Source organism: Podarcis filfolensis (assembly GCF_964270895.1).
Source record: "Podarcis filfolensis genome assembly, chromosome: 4".
NCBI lineage: Eukaryota > Metazoa > Chordata > Lepidosauria > Squamata > Lacertidae > Podarcis > Podarcis filfolensis.
Genome location: NC_139607.1, coordinates 61,091,262 through 61,114,877, shown reverse-complemented (window position 1 = coordinate 61,114,877; position 23,616 = coordinate 61,091,262). Strand labels below are relative to the sequence as shown.

Genomic DNA, 23,616 nt, shown 5'->3' with positions numbered 1-23,616 from the left:
TCTATGAAGGTCTATGGGGGGAAAGCACTTATTTTGCAGGATCTGCAATGGCTCTTTGATTTTTATTTTATTTTATTTAAAGCATTTTTATGTCACTCTTTAACAACAAAAACAAAAGCAGCTCCCAGAGTGAATACATAAAATCAATAAAACAACAAATGAGATGATTTCCTGTCCACAGGCTTACAGATTAACAGAGACTGCACTACATTAGATTTTCCCTTCATTCTTGGCCCTCTGACAGACAAGCTGATTTAGAAGGGTTTCCCAGATTAGAATGTCTGCAAACCATAGTTCTCACCCAGGCTTGGGCAACCTGTGGTACTTCAGATGTGGGACTACATTTCCCATCATTGCTGATGGAACCAAAGGTAGCTAGAGCTCCCCAACATCTGCAGGGGCACAGGTTCCTCATTCAAAACATCGGTTCTCCTCCTTCCTAGCAATATGATGATTCTTGTCAAACTCTGTCAACTTCATTTGCCACAAGTATGTCTTGCTTGACATCAGCCTGAAGCATATCTTAGAAACTTCTGTCCTTCCACCAGTTGGGGAACATGGAATCATAGCACTGTAGAGTTGGAAGGGACCCTGAGGATCATTACTTTGTCAATTTATAAAGAATGGCCGGTACAAAGATTAAGTTGTAAAGTCAACCATTCAACTGTTTTACCAGTGTACCTGGAAGATTTGAACAAGGACGCCACACCTCCCTCCCAGAAGCATTAAGATCAGGCTGCCATCTTTTAGCTGCTCTATGCACTGTGAAAGGATAGGACAGTATGACCTTGGAAGGGGAAAAGAGATATGCCTTTATTGGGAAACAGCTGTTGAAAGTGACTAGGCACAGACAGTCCTTCCCGTTTCGTCACCTCAGGTTTCCTCTACTTTATGTGAGCTCTCATTGCAGCTGCTACTTCTCTGGCAGAGTTGGTGGGTGCTGAAGGCACCCGAGATGGCACTGGAGTTCTGCAGGCACCCTCCACCCCACCCCCAAAGTGGGAGGAGCAGCAAGAACCCACTGGCACCCTGCCCCCTTCTCTGGCAGAGAAAGACCCCTATTTCCACCAGTGATCCATACTTGCACTCAGCACACCAAATCTTAAACCAGGTGATGCCCAACTGTAGGCATGTTTACTGTGAAAAATATTCCAACGAGTTCAGTAAGGTTAATTCCAAGTAAATGTGCCTAAGACTGCATCTTCTTCCTCTCTTCATTAGTCTACTGCCTATCCCCGGCATCGCTTTTCTCCTGGTCTGCTCCTGGGCGCTCACCTTTGCTCAGTACAAAGTACTGGATAACGGAGGCAAAACACCAATTCCTGGCGGATGTGAAGGGGGCCAAGTGAGGGCAGCGGCTTCAGAACGCACCACTGAGCTTGCTCCTCTTTCCCGAGCATGCTCAGTCGCAAGGACGCTGCAAACCCTGAAGCAGCCGCAGGTTTCGAGTCTCTTAGCAAGGCCGGAACTGCTTGTTCCCGGAGCCCTTCCCTTGCGCAGCTGGGTGACCCCCTTCCCCTCCCCAGCCTGGGCGGCACCCGGCCTAGCCCTATCCCGAAAAGGGGGTGGGTTGGTGGGAGAGAGGTCGGCGCTTGCCCTTCCAGCCCACCCCTCTTACCCAAATGTATATAGGGAGCTGAGAGGCCGCCGCTTCTCCTGACATCCTGGTGCAACTGAGGTCGGATCCTCCCGCTGCTGCTGCAAAGATGGCTTTGCTAAGCCCCCGCCCGCTCGACTTGCAGCGCTTGCTGGAGAAGGACCCCTACCTGACTCCCTTTGAGCAGGACTTCGAGCGCAGGTAACCGAGACCAGCTGGTGCACCTGGACGCGCTGCTTCGGGGCTCCTCTCACACCCGCCCATCTCCCCTCCGGGCCCATCCCTCAAAAAACCAAAAACAGCTGCTCCAGACACTAAAAAGCTGCACCGTCACGCTTATTTGCACCTCAGTCCTGCTTGCTTCCTCCGGAGTAAGTCCCTATCTGCAGAGCGGCACCGTGCATGCCTTGCTAAAGTCCCGCTAGCTTCTCTTGCCCGCTGGGCTCACTTGGCTTCACTACCTTCTCCTCCTCTACCTGCTGCCTTTGCAGCTGCCTGTGCGTTTTCACTCCGGAGTCCAGGAGGGACTTACTCCCGAGTAAAGGCAGGGCTGCCGCAGCTTTGGTGCCCAGCCGCAATGAGGAAGGAAAGCGAGCCTGGCTAGGACAGCTGAGCGGCTGCAGCCCCTCCACCACCCGTCCCGCGCTCCTCTCCGTTGCAACATGAGCCCCTGCCTTTCACGTGCGCTTCCCGGCGTCCGTGGTGCGTGTGCGTCGCGTGCTTCCTCGCTGGCGGGGAGCGCGCGAGTCTGATTGGCGAGCCTTCATCTCCACGGGAAGCGCCCGTGAAGCCACTCGGCTGCCCTCACTTGGGATTGGAAGTTGGCTCTTGCCCTTAGCTGGTGGAGAGGGAGGGACTTTCCCCCTTAACGCTGCAAGAGCTTTTATTGTCTGCCGGCCGGGTAAAAGAGCCGTGAGCTTTTCACTATGTAAAAAAAGAATCAACAACGAAAGGTGTGTGGAGAGTCCGTGAGCAATGCCCAAGGCTGGGATCCTAAATACGTTTATAAAGGGACCAAGCCCCACTGTATTCAATGGGGCTTCTAAGTAAACATGGGTAGGACTGGGCTCTGAGAGGGAGAAATGAAAACTGTCGCTACTAACAATTTGCAGCCTGACATGTGTACTCAGATGCAAGCTCCATTGTGTTTGCACCCTTTGACTGGGCTCCTAAGATTACTTCACCTTCCCACCCTTCTATAATACCCCCCCAAGAAACCAATAATTTAGGGGACAAGGGTTCTGTAGAAAGTGTGATCAGAAACTTTTATGAACTTAATTTTTAACTTTTTATTTTCTATTTCTGTAGCAGTTGTTTGAGGCAGCCTTCAATATTTACAGTCAACAATTTTACACATAGGTATCTTAGACTGTGGGACTGAGTTGCTAAAACCCACCCAAGTGGTCAGAATAGGATTTAAACATTGGTCTTCCACATTTGTGGCAAATTCTCTGTTCACTGAAGCATATTGCTTGCTGGAGCATGGAGTAGCAAAAGGGATCATAAACTGGGCAGTGGTCACTGCAGCCTGGTCTTGTGGATAGTGTTGGATTTGGAAGAGACAGAGCTTAGTTAAAATCCCTGCTCAACCTTGAAGCTTTACTGGGTTGCCCTGAGTGAGTCAGTCATTCTGTCTCTGCTTAACCTACTTCACAAAGCTGTTGTAAGGTAAAAGTTGTGTGTGTGTGTGTGTGTGTGTGTGTGTGTGCCTGCTGCTCTAAGAAGTGATTGATAAATCTATATGTAAATGCCAGCGGCTAATATTTTTGTCAGACTAGTGGGATAAAGTAATGGAGCCCACAGTGAGGTTATGCAGATTGAAAGGTTAGACAATAGTATGATTTATTCTGCATGAGTGGGGACATGGATAAGAACAGAATTGATTCCCAGTGTCAGAGAGCAGATTTAGACTTCACCTCAATAGTGTCCTTGAGGGCTCCTTTACTTTTCTCTGCATAAGTTGTGAAGGACAAGTGCTGCTATTTGAAATATTGGAGCGGGGATTTTTGGCTGCTGTCAGCTTTCCCACTGCACTGGGGACTGTTATGGCAGCCAAATATCCCCCTTCTAATATTACAAACATCAGCAGTGAAATCCGCTGCTGCTGCTACCCCCCCCCCCCAATTGCAATACTTGTAGGGATTTCATAGTGGCTTCTAAGAGTATGCCTGGGTACAGTATGTTTGGTTTTTCCACATCATGGATTCCTCCAGTCCACTTGATTTGTTTCCAGAGAGATTATATGTACCAAAGCAAATGCTATCCCACCCTTTCCAGTGGGATTTCCCCATCACTTTCCTCATTGCAAAAAGTCTGATCTTTGAGGGAAGTGGCTTTGTTATGCAAGATCTTCCAGTCATCTATAATGGCACTTAACCTGGATTTGCTGGGATGTGACTGAGTTCCACTTGAAAATAGCAACAGTCTGAAACTGTCCATCTGTTTGTTGATGAAGTTTTTTTTGTTTTGCTAGTACAGAATAATTGTCTCTTCACCAAGAAGAGTTAAAATGAGGAGGGAAGAAGACTGTACTTTTAAAGAAGAGCATCTTCCAGAGGAGTAGTTGGTTGCACCTAAAATAACGAAGTCTTGTAGTACAGTGGTACCTCGGGTTACATACGCTTCAGGTTACAGACGCTTCAGGTTACAGATTCCACTAACCCAGAAATAGTACCTCGGGTTAAGAACTTGCTTCAGGATGAGAACAGAAATCGTGCTCCAGTGGCACGGCAGCAGCAGGACGCCCCATTAGCTAAAGTGGTTCTTCAGGTTAAGAACAGTTTCAGGTTAAGAACGGACCTCCAGAACCCGAGGTACCACTGTATCTTAATTGGCCTAGTTTGCATGTCATGGACTCAAGGTAACCTATGACTATGCAAATGTATGGGCTCCTGGACCGGAGCTAACACCCACTTTGCTGTTGCTTGGCCCTTTTATTACAAGTTTGGCTTAGTGTGGTATCTGAGTGCAGGACCATGATTAGATTAGGGTCTCTCCTCCTTGACCACAATCTAGCAACAGAACAAAGCCTTGACTTAGCTGCTGTGTTGGGTCACAGGCCTGAGATGAAATGGCAGGGCAGTGCAGCAGCTATGCCAGGGTCTGGAGGAGAAAATCCTCTTTAAACTCATCAGGAGCCAGCCTGTTCACATCATCCAGGGAAGCCATAGTTTGGCTTTATTTTGATGAACGAACCAGGCTGAAGACCAACAAGTTCATGATGGTATAAGCTTTTGTGGATTAGAGTCCACTTCATCAGATACAATTTCCAGGGGAAGTAGCTGCATTGGTCTCCTGCAGTGAAAACAACAATCAGCCTCGTGGCACTGCCAAGAGTAACAAATTTACTACAGTCCGCTTCATCAGATGCATGAAGTGTTATCCTGAGTATCATAACTACTTTCCAGCTGTTATCTTATATGATAACAGCACCTGAGAGTACTTGCTCTCCTGCCTTGGTGTGGTATATTTTTCAGGCACAATTGGTTATAATTTTCTACTATTAACTGCCATAGGAGCCTTTTACAAGCAGATTACAAAACTTTCTTTTACTGCTTTGCCAGGAAAAAAGGCGATGACATGTTTTCAAAGCAGCATTAAAAAGCACTATTGGCTGAAAGTGTCCTGTTATGTTTAGTTCTAAGATTTTTATATGTGGCATCATTCACCAGTTAGAATGGAACATCCCAAATCCAATAATTAACTGAGCATAAACCCTCCTCCGGGTTTGTATAGTAACAATCAAACTTGACATTTAATGTCAGTAATTAAAAGAACATGGATGTTTACATTGCACAGGTTTAAAACCATTGGTTTTCAGTGCACCAATCAATGGTTGAACTTGGTGGTATGACAAAGCAAGACTATAAAAGTAAAACAACTTAACATGAAGTTGACACAGACCCAAATAAAATGATATACAACAGAGAATTATAGATTAGTAGAGTTGGAAGGGACCACAAGGACCATCTAGTCCACCCCCCTACAATGCAGGAATCTATCGCCCAACATGGGACTTCAACTCATGATCCTGAGACTGAGTCTCATGCTCTACCAATCCTGCTATCCACATAGATCATAAACTGAGCATTCTGAGTCTTGCTGGCAAATCACAGCATTCCCCTTTTAAAAATGGCCCTAATTTAACACACACTAAAATCAATAAAATTTATGCAGATTTGAATAAATGAACACACACACATACGCACACACACACACATAATTACAAATATTCCTGGCAACACAGAGCATTCTCCTTTATTTTTTACCTTGTTATCAATTACTGCAGATGGTAAATGTGTGAACCTTATTTATTTATATATACATGAAGAAACATGGGTATAAAATGTAAACAATGGGAGCAAGAGGTCACGCAATGCAAGAGGTTCAGTCTTTGACATTTTTGTGCACAGCTATCTGGTTGTTTTGTTATGTTAGACATTTTGTTGGGTAGTATTTGTTACAAAATTTGAGATTCAAAGACATTTAGAATAACCAGGAGATTTTAAACTCCTATCCAGAGAAGCGACTTTCACTTCTATCCATGTATTTCATCAGCCCCTTCCCCCAAACAATTGCAAATCAATTTAGAATTACCTCTTTCCTTGCATAAGTCAATTATTCTTAATAAAGATACCTGCTTATTTAAAATATGTCTGTGCTCACGTAACTCTGGTGTCAGATAAAATTGCAATGGGATGGACCATAGACATGTCTTCTTTACACTGATGTGAATGTGTGCCCTTCCATGGCTGTTGAATGTAGTTTAATTACCATATATACTCGAGTATAAGCCAACTTTTTCAGCACATTTTTTATGCTGAAAAAGCCCCCCCCCCCCCCCGCCCCAAGCTTATACTCGAGTGAGGCGGGCAGCCTCACTGAATAAAAAAGGAGAGAAAAGTCTTTGAATTAGCACCTGGGAAGCAGACTGAGCAGGCCCACCTCTCACAGTCTCCTCCACTATGGTGAGATGCATTTCTATTTAAATGATGCTAATTGTTTCTAATTTTGCATGTATACATATATTAGCTTATGCAGGTCTTATGCAGATCCAGGTTCCATCCTTGGTGATTTTTTTTGGCACTGTGTATGTAACTGTTATTAAGCGGTATCTTGTTTTAAATATATGAACATCCTTAAACAGGTATGTCTTTATTGTGTGACTGGCAGTGATACTGCATTAATCTCTTCAGTTAAAGAAAATATATAAGCAACAGTCTAATTCCCTTGGCTTCCCCGTGTGGCTGGAGCAACCCAGTCAGATGGGCAGCATAAAAATAATAATAAAATAATAATTATTATTATTATTATTATTATTATTATTATTATTATTATTAACAGAATAAACACTCCTTCCCACCAGCAACACAAACAGCCTACATTTACCTTTCCCAGCACTGTAACAAGCCTTTCATTCAAAACGATCCCTGAATCTGATGCCTTTCATCTCTCCCCCAAGTCCCTCCTGTTTAACATGGTCTCTATGGCCGTAGTAGCAATTGGTTGACAATCTCCATCTCTGGTTTAAACTGGTGAATGTGAGTAGAAATGAGGCCTTACTGCTTGTGCCGAGGGCTTTGGGCAGTGTTTTGGTGTGCACGAATGTAATGCCTGTCCTCTTTAAAGCTGCATTAATGCAAACTGTTCAGTTAACAAATGCCTGAATGAGCTATCACATTCTCTCCTGTTGGGTAAATGACTTTTGTCATTAGCTTAACTGTTTCATTGATCTCAATACGTGGAAGTAGGTGCAATTAAAATCATGTGCATTTTTGAGCTGAAGAGCGCTTATTTCCATGTCAGAAATTAGAGCTGCTAGAGCACTATTGAGCAATCTTCCTTGTTGCCCACACTTGTCAGCCCAAAGGAGGACAGAATCTGCCTTCCTGCCACCTTACCGTTTCTGGTGTTTGAAATAGTTGCAGTAATGGATGGAAATAAGAATTGGCTCTTATCTGGATCTGATTTGCTGTTGTATTACAGGTAGTTTCCCAAAATATATGCCTGCTCTCCTAACCTTCCCTGGGGAAGAAGTCAAGGCGGGGCTTGTACAGGTTTTTTTGCGCTCCATTTTTTTTTTTACAAGGGCATTTATTTACTTTATAAATTTATTTATATGTTGCCTTTTTGAGCATAGCCAACCCTTAAGCAGCTCACAATATTTTAAAAGCACAAGAAATGCAATGATTTAAAATAATCAGAATCAACAACGGCAGCTGCATTAACGGCTATTAAAAAGACCAGTTAAGAGTTAAAGACACTTAATAAAAACAAATGGACAGAGCTATATTTTGCAACGTATCTCTGTAGAAAAAGCCTTCAACAAAAAACGCAGTTAGAAAAAGGATTTTTAAAGCCAGTTACATACGCTTCAGGTTACACACTCCGCTGACCCAGAAATAGTGCTTCAGGTTAAGAACTTTGCTTCAGGATGAGAACAGAAATCGTGCTCCGATGGTGCAGCAGCAGCGGGAGGCCCCATTAGCTAAAGTGATGCTTCAGGTTAAGAACAGTTTCTGGTTAAGTATGGACCTCCGGAACAAATTAAGTACTTAACCCGAGGTACCACTGTATATGCCATGTGCACATCCGATGGGAGTTTCAAATTTTAGGAACCACAACAAAATTGTGTCTCGCCCACAAATTGGATTGAGTACATAACAGGGGACTTTGAGACAGATCTGTGACTTAGCAGATTATGATGAGTTCAGGTGGTCCTTCAAATAACTTATTCATAAGTCATTTAGGACTTTACAATTAAAAATCAACACTTTGAAAGGCAGTGATAACTACTGATACTGATAGAGAATCAGTCTTGTGCCCCATTGCTCTGTTCCCCCACCTTCGTGTGACCTAGCAGTAGCATTTTGCAGCTGTTGGGAATTTGTATACTGCCTTCAAAGGCAGCCCCATGTAGAGCATACTCTTTGGTCTTTTCAGTAATATCAAACTTACTCCATACTGTTTCTCTGCCCCCTCCCATATTATGATTTGTCTTGCAATCCAAAAACTGGAAGGAGATCCTCACCTATTATGAGAACATTTCCTGCCATTGATGAAAGTAAACGAATCACCCTGGACAGTTATTAGCCAAAGAATGGTCTCCTTGTATCTATAACAATACTTTCTAGGATGCCTAGGCATAATTTGAGTGTATCAAGTTATTCTGTTAGGCTATGCGGCAGCTAGACTGGTGACTGGGAGCGGCTGCCGAGAGCATATAACTATCAGAAGCAAAATCCCAACAATAACACCAGTCTTGAAAGAACAGCACTGGCTCCCAGTACGTTTCCGAGCACAAGTCAAAGTGTTGGTGCTGACCTTTAAAGCCCTAAACGGCCTCGGTCCAGTATACCTGAAGGAGCGTCTCCACCCACATCGTTCTGCCCGGACACTGAGGTCCAGTGCCGAGGGCCTTCTGGCGATTCCCCCGCTGCGAGAAGCCAAGTTACAGGGAACGAGGCAGAGGGCCTTCTCAGTAGTGGCACCTGCCCTGTGGAATGCCCTCCCACCAGATCTCAAAGAAAAAACAACTACCAGACTTTTAGAAGACATCTGAAGGCAGCCCTGTTTAGGGAAGCTTTTAATGTTTAATAGGTTATTTTACTATTTTGTTGGAAGCCGCCCAGAGTGGCTGGGGAAACCCAGCCAGATGGGCGGGGTATAAATAATAAAATATTATTATTATTATTATAGAATCATAGAGTTGGAAAGCACCCCAGGGGTCATAGAGTCCAACCCCCTGTAATGCAGGAATCTTAGCTAAAGCATCCATGACAGTTGGCCACCCAACTTCTGCTTAAAAACATGCAATGAAGGAAAGCCCACAACCTCTCGAGAGCTCATTCCACTGTCAAACAGCTTTTACTGTCAGAAAGTTCTTCCTGATATTTAGTCAATCTCCTTTCTTGTAACTTGAAGCCATTGGTTCAAGTTCTACCCTCCAGAGCTTGGAGCTAAGAAAAAATTAATTAGTGCTAAGAACAAATAATGCTAAGCATTTTTACTACATAAATGCAACTAATACTTCATCTGAGAATGAAGTTGGTTAGATAACTAAATAAATAACTTGTTGTACGTTACTAATTACAAATATTTTACTTTAGCTATGTTTAAGTACAGTCTAACATCTACATGTTCAGAATCTTCCTTTAAGGCTAAACATGGTTAGATTCTTCAAGTTTATATTGACTTCCTTTAAATTTTAGTGAGTAATTAATTTAACTTTTTGCATTGAATTTTCCTTGGTGTTTCTAACCTTTTCTCTAACAAGTAGAGATTTAGTATCAATAATGTAACTCATGGCTATAAATCTCTTAGTATTTTACCAGACGTTGATGTTAATAGAGGTTGCAGATTCAGCTAGTTAAAAATAGAATTTAGCCCCATTAGTGGAATTCTTTTATTTTTATACGCAACCCATTTCTCCATAAATGTGCAGACTCCCTTTAAAACGTAGATTTTATTGGGATCTGTATGCATCACAAATCTGGGAGGAAGAAAAAGGATGCTAAATAACTTCTTTCTAACTATGATGCTGTTTTGCCCATATTAAAAGGGCTAAAATTTCTGCTTGTGACCTGGCACTTATTTCAGTCTCCTGTATGCAGTTGGCAAAAGGCATATTTGACCTAAGCCTGTGTGTTGCAGTGGATTCTATGCTACGTTTGAATGTGTGCAACCCAGTTTCATGTTCTAGCTTAGCCATAAAGCTTGTTAAGTCATTGTAGGGAATGACTCTCTCTGAACCTAACTTATCTCAAAGATTCTTGTGATGGTGACATATTGGTCTGAGCTGCTTGTAGAGTTCTGACACTATCTGAGCTCTCCATGACTTTGGAGAAGGGGGGTGGATACTCTCCAGAGATTGTGAATCACTCTTCTAGTGTTTCTTCTGCTAGCTGTTCCCAATCTAGTATTTCCCAGCTTTTGCCTTCTGAACTATGCTCCTTTGCAAACCACTGTTTCAAATCTATACTGTCCTCCTCCTGGGAAGATTCAGGATTAGGATCAGGAGGAGGAGGTGGCTCCCACCATTCTTCCTCAGTGCAGCCCTCCTCAGCATGGTCCCTGACAATGGGGTACAAATAAAATAATAAAGGTGGCTTTTCTTTTGATACATTCACATTCCTTATGAATGATTAGTTGGTGGCCTGCATAGTTGCAGTCTGAGCTTCATATAAATCACTGGGTGAACCCGTTTGTGAGGTGCAGACTGAATTAGAATGGCAAGGCACTGTTCTAATTTAACAGAGTAACAAACAAAATGTTATATACATTTAATATTTTGTGTTCTTATTTCTCCCTAATGCCCGGGGAGGGTTTTTTATAAATCACCAGGTTGATCAGTAGTACACTGGTTTAGAAGTAGAGTTACATGCCATCACAATGTGTTATGTATGTGGTGTGTGTCTGCCTGCTTCTTGGGTTCTTAATAGGATTTACAGTATACACAGCACTACCATATAAACCAGTGGTAGGGAATCTGACCTTCCAGATCAGGCATCCCCAAACTCGGCCCTCCAGCTGTATTCCTGGGACTACAACTCCCACCATCCCTAGCTAACAGGACCAATGGTCAGGGATGATGGGAATTGTAGTCCCAAAACAGCTGGAGGGCTGAGTTTGGGGATGCCTGTTCCAGATGTTTTGGACTCCAGTTGTGACCATGTCTACTCAGAAGTCAGTTCCATTGAATTCCCAGCAATGTGGTGTCAGGAATCCAGTCTTAATTCACATTGTTCTGTGAAATATGAACTCTCTCTAGCAACTCTTTTGCAAATAGCAATGTGTTATGTGAGCTAAAGCCACATATAATTTGGGATGTACTTTTCATCTTCTGGTACTAAGACTGTAAATGATGCGGTTGGACCCATTAATGCCTGCAGTATTATAGCATTTTATGATGTTCCAAACAAGTGCAGTAAATGCTGCCTGTTAGGCTTTTCTGTGCTAACAGCTCCTCTCCCTTTATAATATACTGCCATTTCCTGCAGGTGCCACAATAATCTGTTAACTATGTACACAGCAACTTAGTTTTTTTCAGTGGCCTGCCTTATATGGGATAAAACTGCATGTGGTGTTAGTTTAAATCTTTTACTCTGTAATTGCATTATTGGCAAATATGTGTTCTCCCTGGTCCCAGATTTCTTCCAGATAAGCATCAAATAGTAGTGGCTTACTGATAGGTACAGGGGTAGAGGTGGGAAGAAAGAATGGAAAACTGGGGTGCAAAGTGAGGCTATTGGAGTTGCAGATTAGGAACTGGTTTCCTCCCGACTTAACTCATGGAAGTTCAAAGGGTGGGTAGAATTTGGCTGTATGATCTTCCTTATTCTCCTGTATTGATGGCTGAGTGCGTGTGTATTAGGATGTTGGGCAAGTTCTCAATTGCCTCTACCAGCGGAGAAAAGCATTCCTAGTGTGTGTGGTTATGGGGCGGGGGCTGCAGTGGAGGCCCCAGTTTTGGCGCAGTGGCTGAAAAGTTAATGCTGGCTTCTCTCTAGATGTTAGCCACTTAATTCAGGGTGTTGTGGGACAGTTATTGGGACCTCCCGGTGCACCAGCCTGGAGCTTGTGCATCAAAAGAACATCTGCAGAGCCACAGCTTTGATTAATTAAATAATAATAATGCCTTAATTTGAAATGTTTTGGCTGGTGAGTTTGGAAGTTCAAGCAAGTTCACCAACCTTACTATTAAGTTTGAGAGTTGTAATCCCACAACATCTGAAGGACCACATGTTCCCAATCCCTGTTTTTAAAAGCTATTTGTTGGCTATATGAGTTTTTTTCTTCTTTTTTGTCTTTTCTGATAATTGCATTCTATTATATTGCTGTTTTGTTTTGTTTCTTTAAGGCTGTCTGTTGTTCTTTTAAAATGGGGTTCTAATTTCTGAGAACTGCTTTCGGTTCTTGAGCCCTGAAGGCGGGATAAAATACATGTGCCTGCACACTTGATTTTGAGAAAAAAGCCCTTCAAAGAGAATTGCCTTCCTTCTCTAGGGTCTTAACTGAAGGACCAGTAACTCACATAGTTCAAAGAGATAACAAGGGCTTGAGAGAGCTGTTTTGGGAGAGCAAGAGACAGACTCTGAAGGTGGAATGATAACAAATATTAGCAGAAAACAAAAAGATTTGGGGCTAAAGAATGCTGTTGCAGTTTAACTGTGGAAACTGGAGGTCATATTCCTATATAATTAATTTTATTCAGAGAGATTTATTTTTGATTAAATATGCATAGGATTGAACATTTTCAATGCAATCGTATATACATGTCTACTGAGAAGTAAACATGTTAAGTTAAATGGGATTTGTAAACCTTGTATTTGGGGAAGGTCTATCTAGAACAGATGCTTTGTACCCAAAAGGTTCCAGGTCAATCATTGGCATCTTTATGTTGAGCTGAAAAGCCCCCTGAATCCTTGGAGAGTTGTTGCCAGTCAGTGTAAGCAGTGCTGAACAAAATGGACCAACGGTCTGACTCAGGGCAAGACAACTTCCTATGTTTTCAGGTACTGTGGAACCTTGTGTTATGTACCACTATCCTTATGAATGCTTTGGGTTATGAGCTCCGCTAACCCGGAAGTAGATGCTCCTGGTTGCACATGTTGCCCCAGGATGCGAGCGGAAGTCGTGCGTCAGTGGCACGGCAGCAGCAGGAGACGCCATTAGCGAAAGCGCGCCTCAGGTTAAGAACGGTTTCAGTTTACAAATGGACCTCCAGAATGAATTAAGTTCATAACCGGAGGTACCACTGTAAACATAGGATTGAAAACTCAGAGATATAATGGAAAGCAAAAAGTTGTGTTTTCTATATCTTACCTTAAGAGGAGCTAGAAGTTAGGAAACTGCCATTATGCAGCATAGTGTTTGCAAAGAATATAAAGCAATAAAACACCCAGTGCTAAGCACAAAATAGAAAACTATGTATATATAATGTGTGTGCGTACAGGATTTGTGTGTTTGAGGTTTTAAACTACCTGGTATGTGAGTTATGTGACAATAGACTGTTACACATGCTATGACTGCTGTGTCAGAGTCTTCAGAAAGCTCTTCCAGGATCAAGCAAATAGTCTGCCCAGAGCAGCACTACTAGCCTTAATTGTTTCTAAGTCCATGTGGGGAAATTTGCAGTCGTGCTCTGCATGCTGGGGTTTCTCACTCTGCTGCATGAAAATGAGCCATTCTAAAGATCACTCACGTTTTCTTGGTCTCCTCTGGGAAGTGGTTAAAATCCTGGATGAATTACAAATCTACACACTTGCCAAGGCATCATAAATGACCACATAGAACTTAAATCAGTGAAATTAAGAAGGGATTCCACATCTGAAATCCAATCCAGGTGATCATTATTATTTTTTAATTATCATGGACAGCATTCCTGTGTTGAAGATGCTAGGAACAATCTGCACGAAAGAAAAGCATAGGCTCAGGAAGAAACTTTTATATGTGCATTTTGATTATATATTGGATTTTTGTCTTAATTGGTGCATTTTCTGCTATATTCCTGCCTTCTTATAAAAAGTTCTAAGTACTGAGCACTCTAGGCTGCTTCCCTGATCCAAAAGGCACATGTTAGCTAGTACATTCTAAAGCCTTGATTAGACCATGCTAGCTTTGAACCTCTACAGTGGTACCTCGGGTTAATAACTTAATTCGTTGTGGAGGTCCGTTCTTAACCTGAGTTACCACTTTAGCTAATGGGGCCTCCCGCTGCTGCCACGCCCCCGGACCCCGATTTCTGTTCTCATCCTGAGGTAAAATTCTTAACCTGAGGTACTATTTCTGGGTTAGCAGAGTCTGTAACCTGAAGTGTCTGTAACCCGAGGTACCACTGTATAAGTCCCTGAGCATTCAGCCTATGGCTGGAAGAAGACCAGCATGTTAGAAAGATATTTCAGTCCAAAATGGTTCTTTCCTGCTATCATAGATGTGAACTAGGAACTAAAGCTTTGTTATTCTTCTCCAGCGTGCTTGGAAGCAAACTAAAATTGTCCAAGTCTGCAATGGGGTCATTTTAAAAAGAGGACATTTTCATACAGTATGTGCTTAGAAGGAAATTATGTAGCCCAAACCACCAGCTATTGCTACAGCAACCTTTTGCCCTGTTCTTGTTGGCAGGGGTTTGTGCATCAAGAAAAGATGGATTCTGTTACGAATAAAAAACTGTGCAAATTTAAAAATGTATAGAAAGCGTGATCTAGAGCTTTCGTCTCTTACGGTTTGAAGAGAAACAGGGTCTGAAATCAACAGATGTTGTTCTCTTTAAAAGACTGCGTCTAAACCTTTTGCTGTGTCTACAGTTGATGAAATTCATAAAATCCAGCATGTTTGGCATCTTGATGAAAAAGCTGATCATATGTATAGCGAATGCCTTTAAGCATCTTAGATTCCTAATGGAGCCTTTATCTGTAAGGCAGGGGTGAGCAGATCTCAGTCTGGTGAGATCTACATTTTGTTTTTACTAGAACACTTGCTGATCTACGGTATATTACTCAGATCCACCAGAAGACCCAGGGTGGATCTACACACAGGATTTTTTTTTTAAATAAGTCAGAAATTAAACAGTTATAACAAAAGAAAAAAAATGCTATGGAACATCGCATAGAAAAGTTTTTTGCTCTACATGTCGCTGGTGTTGCATGTTTAGAACACCTTCGAAACACTGTTTTTTGACTAATGTAGCTGAGCCACCAGTGTTTCTTCTGCTCATCTGTGCTCTAATGGGCCAGTAGAGACCTCAGGGCATCTGACAAAATGCTGCTGTTCTGAATGTATCATTAGGTTTTTCTTTTTTTAAAAAAAGTGCTGAAAGCAAGGACCTTGTCCTCTGTTATTTATTTCTCTGACTTCTGCTTACCAATTTGAACTGATTTAGGTTAGCATCTGCACCTTCTCCTGTCTTCTTTGACTTGGCAAGAATGGACGCCTGGTAGTACACAACCCTTCAACAGTTTCTTTGAGATACTTCCTCATCCCCGTTAGAGCTTTTCCTGTTACTGGGTTGTAGCTGGGAACGAGCTCCATTCTCTGTCTCTCTTTCCCTTTCATTTTCCATGGGTACCTGCCACCTAGCAGAAGTCTGAAGGCTTGGTTCAGTTGGGCATGTTTAGAACTTCCACAGATTCATTTTGATTAAAGAGCTAGGAGGAGTTTTTTCACATTTTTGAAGTGCATGTGATAGAAGGGGACAATTTGTTTTTCTGCATGGGAGACTAAATACTGCAAAACAGGTCATTGAGATGCTGCAAAAGGGAAAATGTGGATTAAAGGAAGAGTGGGAGTTACAGGCTGGCAGTGGGGTGTCAACAGCCCTGTTTAGGGAAGTTTTTAATGTCTGATGTTTTATCGCTTTTTTATATTCTTATCATCAATTCTGTTGGAAGCCACCCTGAGTGGTAGCAGAAGCCCAGCCAGATGGGCGGGGTAAAAATAAATAATAATAATAATAAATAATGTCTTGCAGATGCTTTGAAAAACAAACCTACTTGCATGCACAAGAAGTTCTGACCCCTAGTAAACACCCACCTAAGAGCACACCAGAACTAGAATGCAAAATTTCAATTAGGTATTTCAAAAGGGTGTGTGTATGTCTTTGTAGTGGATTCAGAGTTCTAACATGTCCACGCACAAGCTGTCAGCTGAGTCTTAATATGTAAAAATGGAGCACTGGTACTTAATGAATTAATGAGTTACAGTTCATAAGTGCCATGACTGGGGGAAAATCGTAAACAGAACTTTCCTTTGAAATGTAGGAACCTGTCAACTTTTGAGTTTGCTTGGGATAATCTTGATTCTTGTGTGAACACTGATAAAACATAAACTGCATAACAAACAGCTAGCTGAAGTGTGCGGTGAATGCCACCATATTTGAAATAGCATGTGTACAACGTGTGTATTTAAGCCTGAGATGTGAGAACAGAAGGGTAGGGCCTCTTTCAGGGCTTTCCGCACATTTGCTCAAAATAAAATATAAAGGTGGTGGTAGGGAGCTCTGTTCCTGTAATCAGGCATGGTTATACATGCTTGGATCCTTTTGAAATCCTACATTGCGGTGTTTGTGTTTTGCAACAGGGTTGCATCAGCACAACGTGCCAGGAAACTCTCTTGTGATTTCTTATTCCTGCAGTGAGTGAGAAAATGTACACTTAGTAGGATTGCTACTTTTGCCTTGAATTTTGTTGAGTCCAGACTACAAGGATATGGATTTTCGCATTAATAAACTCAGTTGACAGAAACTGGAAAGTGGTATTAATATGCTGGTTTGCTTGGGAAAGGGAAGAGGGATAAATGTATTTTTAAAAAAGGTTAATACATTAATGTAAAAGGTTGGATCAGGAATGTCCTTTATAAATTTATGACATCGGTCAGGCGGCTTTGCTCTACTGTTGTAGACATGTTCTAGGACTTCCGGAGGCGGCGCGAAACTGTAATGGCGGTCCTCTTCTAGTCTGAAGAGGGGCTCCGCAGGAAAGGGTCGTTTCGCTGCGGCACAGCGACGACCCATCAAGAAAAACCACGAGCAGAGTGAGCTCGTGGCCGTGGGACTCGGCGGGCACCTGGAGCGACCCCGAAATCGCGAAAGGAACCCCGTAAGGGGCTCCGGAGTGAAAGAGGGGTAGCGGTGCTGTGAGTTCATCGCTCTTTCTGCGGGAGTGAAGCCGCGCAGCTGTTGCAGATGAGCGCCGACCTTTCTTCCTTTAAAGATTCGACTGAAACAACAAACCCGTGAGTAAGGACGTTAAATTCGGCAGTAAATTCTTGAAAAAAATTTTGGCTGTAACCGGGAGACGTTAAAAAGGAAGTCCGCCTCCCGGAGCTGCTTACAAGATCAAAGCAAGGGATCAGAGAAGCGAAAAGCGGCTGAAAAGGGATGTTTTAAAGAGGGACTTTCATGCACTTTCAGAAGTGACTGTTAACGAGAAAAGATAGACTTATTTGTGAGCAATTTTTTAAAAGGAAAATTGGAGCGATCCTCCCCAGTAAGATCATTCAAAGCTAAATTCCAAATCGTCGGGCTGCTGGAGGGGAAACTGTTTAACTGCGGAACTGTTACAAATTGTTACAAACTTTTACAGACGTATGGATACCCTTGAGCTTTTGAGCTTTAACAAGCTGGACTGGATACAAATTGTAGGCACCTTTTTGAAACTTTGTTAAAAGTTTAAAGTACTCTGCAGGACTTGTTTATTACCATTTGGGACTATTGCATTTCTGTTTTTTAACATACAGGGGACTTTAATGGCGGAAAAGTTGCCTTCTTCTTTTTGAAACTTTGGTGGTACTCCCCCTAGAGGATTTTGGGAATATAAGGCCTGGGAACAGCTTTTTATGTTTACTCTCTCTCACTGGATTGTTTTTAAATTGGATCTGTCTTTCCCATGGGACAATAACAATTTGACCTTGAACATTGACTGATGAGTGGTACAGGAAAGACAAGAGCAGCCAAAGCCAAGGAAGCTAAGGAGAAGGAAAAGGAAAAAAAGCAGGCACAGCTTGTACAAACAACTTTGACTCAGGGACGCAGATCATCAGTTCCAGCTGTGCTGGGCGTACAAAAGGCAGAAGCCGAAAAGTCTAAAATTCCAGCAGAGGAAGATATGGCAGCAGGAGCATCTGAGGGAGTTCTGAAACAAATCTTGGAGCAGTTGGCAGCTTTAAATCAAAAGGTTGACAACCAATCATCAAAAATTGACCAAGCTACATCTTCGATCCAGAAATTGACAGATCAGGTTTCCCAGCATACACAAGCAATTGAAAAATTGCAAGGAGCTACACAAGAAAACCGTAATTTGGCTGGGGAAGCTGTTCAAATTGCAACGGCAGCTAGAAAAGAGGTCGAGGAAGTTAGAGGTGAAGTTAAACCTTTGCATAAACAAATTGGCGAACAACAAGCCTACCTCTCGATGGTGGAATTGAAAAATCGTGAGAATAACCTCAGATTAAGAGCAATCCCAGAAATTGAACAAGAAGATTTAATTGGATTTTTGACAACAGAATTTTCAAAATTCTGGGGCATTAAGGAAGAAACTGACTTTAAAATAGTGTCAGCTTTTCGGCTGGGAAGATTGGTAAGGAAGGACAGACCCAGAGATTGTTTGATAATTTTGAGATCAAGGGAAGAGAGAGACAAAATATTAGGCCTACATTTCGCAAATACATTGGTGATACAAGATAAAAGGGTGGAAATTTACCGAGACATCCCAAAACAGTTATTGGACTTGAGAACCACTTATTCAGAACTGGCAAGACTGCTGAGAATCAACATAATTCGTTATAGGTGGGAGTTTCCACAAGGGTTATCATTTACTTACAAGCAGAAGAAGGTAAAGATAAAAACACCAGAGGATTTACAAAAGTTCCTGCACGATCACGGTGAAGATCTCCAAAAAGAAGCAGCAGCACTTTGTCCTCTACCACAAGCTGGGATTCCGCCTGGAGGCGGAGCAGGCCCTACACCCTCGGGACCAGAAGATACACCACTCTAGGTGTAACAAAACAGTACAGGATGTCTCTGCAGCTACTTAGTTGGAATATAAATGGCGGAAATTCTCCGGAAAAAAGAAGGAAAATATTTCACATATTGAAGAAAGAACAATTGGACATTATTTGTTTACAAGAAACCCATGTGACCAGGCTTCACAGAAAAGTCTTAGTTAACAAAAGACTAGGCCAAGAATTTATTTCATCAGACAAGGTTAAGAAAAGAGGCGTGGTGATATATGCCAAGGAGAGCCTGGCACCAAAATTTGTATTTAAAGATGAGCAAGGAAGAATCTTGGCGATTGAAATCCAGACACAAGGAGAAAAAATTTTGATATTAGGAATATATGCGCCAAATGACGGGAAATCAGAATTTTTTAAGAAGCTGCATGAGACCATGTTGGACTATATGGACTACAACAACATCATAATGATGGGAGACATGAATGGAGTGGTATCTACACATATGGATAAGTCTCAAAATCAAAACTTAACATCAGATGGCAGACTGCCTAAAACTTTCTTTGAACTGATTGACAATTTGGATCTGATTGATATATGGAGGACAAAAGACCCCCTAGGTAAAGAAGGAACTTTCTTCTCTGAGGCCCACCTGTCATGGACAAGGATCGACCAAATCTGGACATCTAGAGGGCTGGCACCCAAGACTAGAAAGGTGGAAATCTGCCCAAAAACATGCTCCGACCACAATGCTTTGAAACTAGAACTTAGACTTACCCAAACCGGTTCCTTCAGATGGAGAATGAATGACACCTTATTAAGAGATCAAGAGATTGTGAAAAAGGCCCAAAAAACGTTAAAGGACTATTTTGAAATCAACCTGAACACTACAGTTGAAAAAAGAATGATCTGGGACGCAAGTAAAGCCGTTATGAGAGGGTTTCTGATACAACAAAATACAATCAAGAAAAAGCTCTGGAATGGAAAGAAGGATAAAATATTGGAGAAAATATATCAAGGTGAGAAGAAACTGAGAACCAATCCCAAGTCAAAGGAAGTGCTGAGAGAAATCAAATTCCATCAAGCACAATACTCTAAACTGATAAATCAAGAGATCGAATGGAAAATCAAACAGATGAAGCAAAGATCGTTTGAATCAGCAAACAAATGTGGAAAGCTGCTAGCTTGGCAGCTGAAAAAAAGACAAAAGTTAAATACAGTGACAAATCTAGAGATTGAAGGAAGAATGGTTCAGAAACCAGAAGAAATCAGGAAGTGCTTCCACAGATACTTCAAAGAACTTTATGCACAAGGGCCTCAGAAAGAGTTGGAGATAGATCAATTTTTAAGGATAAATGGACTACCAAAAATAACCCAAGATAAAAGATCAATCTTGAATTGTAAAATAACTCAACAGGAAATTGAAGGTGCCATTCAGAATATGCAACTTGGCAAATCTCCAGGCCCGGATGGGCTTACCTCCAAATACTACAAGACTTTGAAGGACTACTTGACACAGCCTTTGATGGAGGTATGCAACCAGATCATGGAGGGGAAGAGGGCACCGGAAACGTGGAAAGAAGCATTCATCACATTGATACCCAAGCTAGAATCTGAAAAGACCCAGCTTAAGAACTACCGTCCCATCTCACTCCTGAATGTGGATTACAAAATATTTGCAGACATTTTAGCAAGCAGACTTAAAAAGGTCTTAAATGAAGTAATTCACAAGGACCAAGCTGGCTTTCTCCCTGGTAGACATTTATATGGAAATACCAGAAACATCATTGACATTTTGGAACTATTGCAAACCAATAGGAACACAAGGGCGGTTTTAATCTTCATTGATGCGGAGAAAGCATTTGATAATATATCTTGGAAGTTTATGAAGAAAAATTTGGAAGGGATGGGAGTGGGACGGGGGTTTGAAAATGGAATAGAAGCAATCTATTCAGAACAGAAAGCTAAATTAATAGTGAACAATGTGGTGACGGAGGAATTTAAAATTGAAAAAGGGACACGACAAGGGTGCCCTCTATCCCCTCTTTTATTCATTTCAGTCCTGGAGGTGCTATTGAACATGATTAGGGAGGACCGGTTGGTACAAGGGATAGAGGTCGGAGTGAAACAATATAAACTGAAAGCTTTTGCAGATGACTTAGTTTTGACATTACAGGAGCCAGAACCCAGTACAAAAAGAGTTTTAGAACTTATTCATGAGTTTGGTCGGGTTGCAGGATTTAAGTTGAACAAACAAAAGACTAAGGTTTTGGCCAAAAACTTGACATCTACAGAAACAGAGGGGTTTCAGAGAGAAACAGAATTAAATGTGGTTAAAAAGGTGAAATACCTAGGGATCTATTTGTCTTCCAAAAATTTGAACTTATTTAAAGACAATTATGAAAAATGTTGGTCGGAAATTAAGAAGGACTTAGAAATTTGGTCAAGATTGAAACTTTCCTTGTTGGGTCGAATAGCAGCTATAAAGATGAATGTATTGCCGAAAATGTTATTTTTGTTTCAGACCCTACAGATCGTGGACAGAGTGGAATGTTTTGGAAAATGGCAGAAGGATATATCTGGGTTTGTCTGGCAGGGCAAAAAGCCTCGAATAAAGTTTAAAATACTAACTGACTCGAAAGAAAGAGGAGGGTTTGCCCTGCCGGACTTGAGGTTATATTATGAATCTGCAGCCTTCTGCTGGTTGAAAGATTGGTTTTTGTTAGAAAACACTGATGTCCTGGATCTGGAAGGGTTTGATAATGCTTTTGGTTGGCATGCATATCTATGGTACGACAAGGTTAAGGTTCATAAACTGTTCAAAAATCATATTGTCAGAAAATCAATTTTTGCAGTCTGGATGAAATATAAGGACTTATTAGAGAGTAAAACCCCGAGGTGGCTATCACCAGTGGAGGCCAAGGCTCGAAAAAGACCCAATATGGAGGCCTATTGGCCGAAATATTGGGAAATAATCGAAAAAATTGGAGACAACTGGAAACTGCAGAGTAAGGATAAACTAAAAAATAAGGTGCGAGATTAGTTACACTATGCTCAAATTCAAGAGGTTTTTAAATTGGATAAAAAAGTTGGTTTCCAAGTGGAAAAATCGAAATTGGAGACAGAATTGTTAGAACCAAAAACTAAGGTATTATCGAGAATGTACAACTTGCTGCTTAAGTGGAATACACAGGATGAGACAGTTAAATCTGCCATGATAAAATGGGCACAGGATGTCGGACATAACATTATGTTTGAAGACTGGGAAAGGTTATGGAACAACGGGATAAAATTCACGGCATGTAGTGCCCTGAAAGAAAATATTATGAAAATGTTATACCGGTGGTACATGACCCCAGTCAAGCTAGCTAAGATATATCACCTGTCTGATAACAAATGTTGGAAATGTAAGGAGGCAGAAGGGACATTTTTTCATCTCTGGTGGACCTGCCCAAAAGTGAAGGCCTTCTGGGAAATGATTTACAATGAACTGAAAAAGGTATTTAAGTATACCTTTCCCAAGAAACCAGAGGCCTTCCTGCTGGGCATGGTAGACCAGAAAGTGTCAAAGAAAGATAGAACTTTGTTTATGTATGCTACCACAGCAGCAAGAATACTCATCGCAAAGAATTGGAAGACACAAGATTTACCCACGTTGGAGGAATGGCAGACGCAGTTGATGGACTATATGGAACTAGCTGAAATGACCGGCAGAATCCGAGATTTGGATGAAGAATCAGTCGAGGCGGATTGGAAAAAATTTAAAGACTATTTGCAAAAATACTATAAGCTGTATGAACTTTAAGACAGTGCATGTTTTTGGAAAGGTTACGCTTTAGCAAATATGATTAAGCAAATGGTAAAATTAATGACAAATGAGAAAAGAAGTCAATGTGAATCAAACATTTTATGTTTATTTTAAAAGGTAACAAAGTTAAGATACAATATACTGAATATGGGTACATAATAATGGAAAGTTCCAACAAGGTTTGAAATAAGGTAACAAATTGCTGATATTGCTACTACAAAGAACGCAGATCTGGAAGGTGTGGGGAAGTCCAATGGTTTTCTTTTTTGTTAAAAAAATCAAAAATTGTTTCTTGTATTTGGGTTTTTCTGTATTGTATTGAATTGTCAAAATTATGAAAAGAAACGTAATAAAAATTATTTAAAAAAAAAAAAAAAAAAAAAAAGACATGTTCTAAAATGTTTTTGTTTATGTAAATGCATGATTTTTATTGTATGTACTTGTTTTTAAACTTTGTTTTCTGTTAACATTTTACACTGTTCTAGGTAAAACAAAAAAGTTAAATAAATTAATCTCTATGTATTTTAGGACTGCTGTTGATAAACTCTAATAAGCAACAATCCTTAGAATGAATTGAACTGACTTTTGAATGGGTTTGCAGCAGTGGTAGAGATGACTTTTTATTTTAAAGCTAGAACAAAAGTCTTTCCGTTAGACCAGGCATCCCTAAACTTGGCCCTCCAGATGTTTTGGGACCACAACTCCCATCATCCCTAGCTAACAGGACCAGTGGTCAGGGATGATGGGAATTGTAGTCCCAGAACAT

The 23,616-nt window shown here is 41.5% G+C and overlaps 1 protein-coding gene across 2 annotated transcripts in view; it reads left to right on the top strand.

The window, feature by feature from the left end:
* Positions 1–607: 607 nt before the first annotated feature.
* GBE1 (1,4-alpha-glucan branching enzyme 1) overlaps positions 608–23,616 on the top strand; it is a 155,544-nt gene continuing 132,535 nt past the window's right edge. Inside the window, exon 1 of one of the 2 annotated variants that reach the window (XM_083611558.1) lies at positions 608–1,798. In XM_083611558.1, coding sequence (XP_083467684.1) covers positions 1,707–1,798 — 92 coding nt within the window. In that variant the 5' untranslated portion in view covers positions 608–1,706. The remainder of the gene's footprint in view (positions 1,799–23,616) is intronic. The other variant, XM_083611559.1, reaches the window with a different exon arrangement.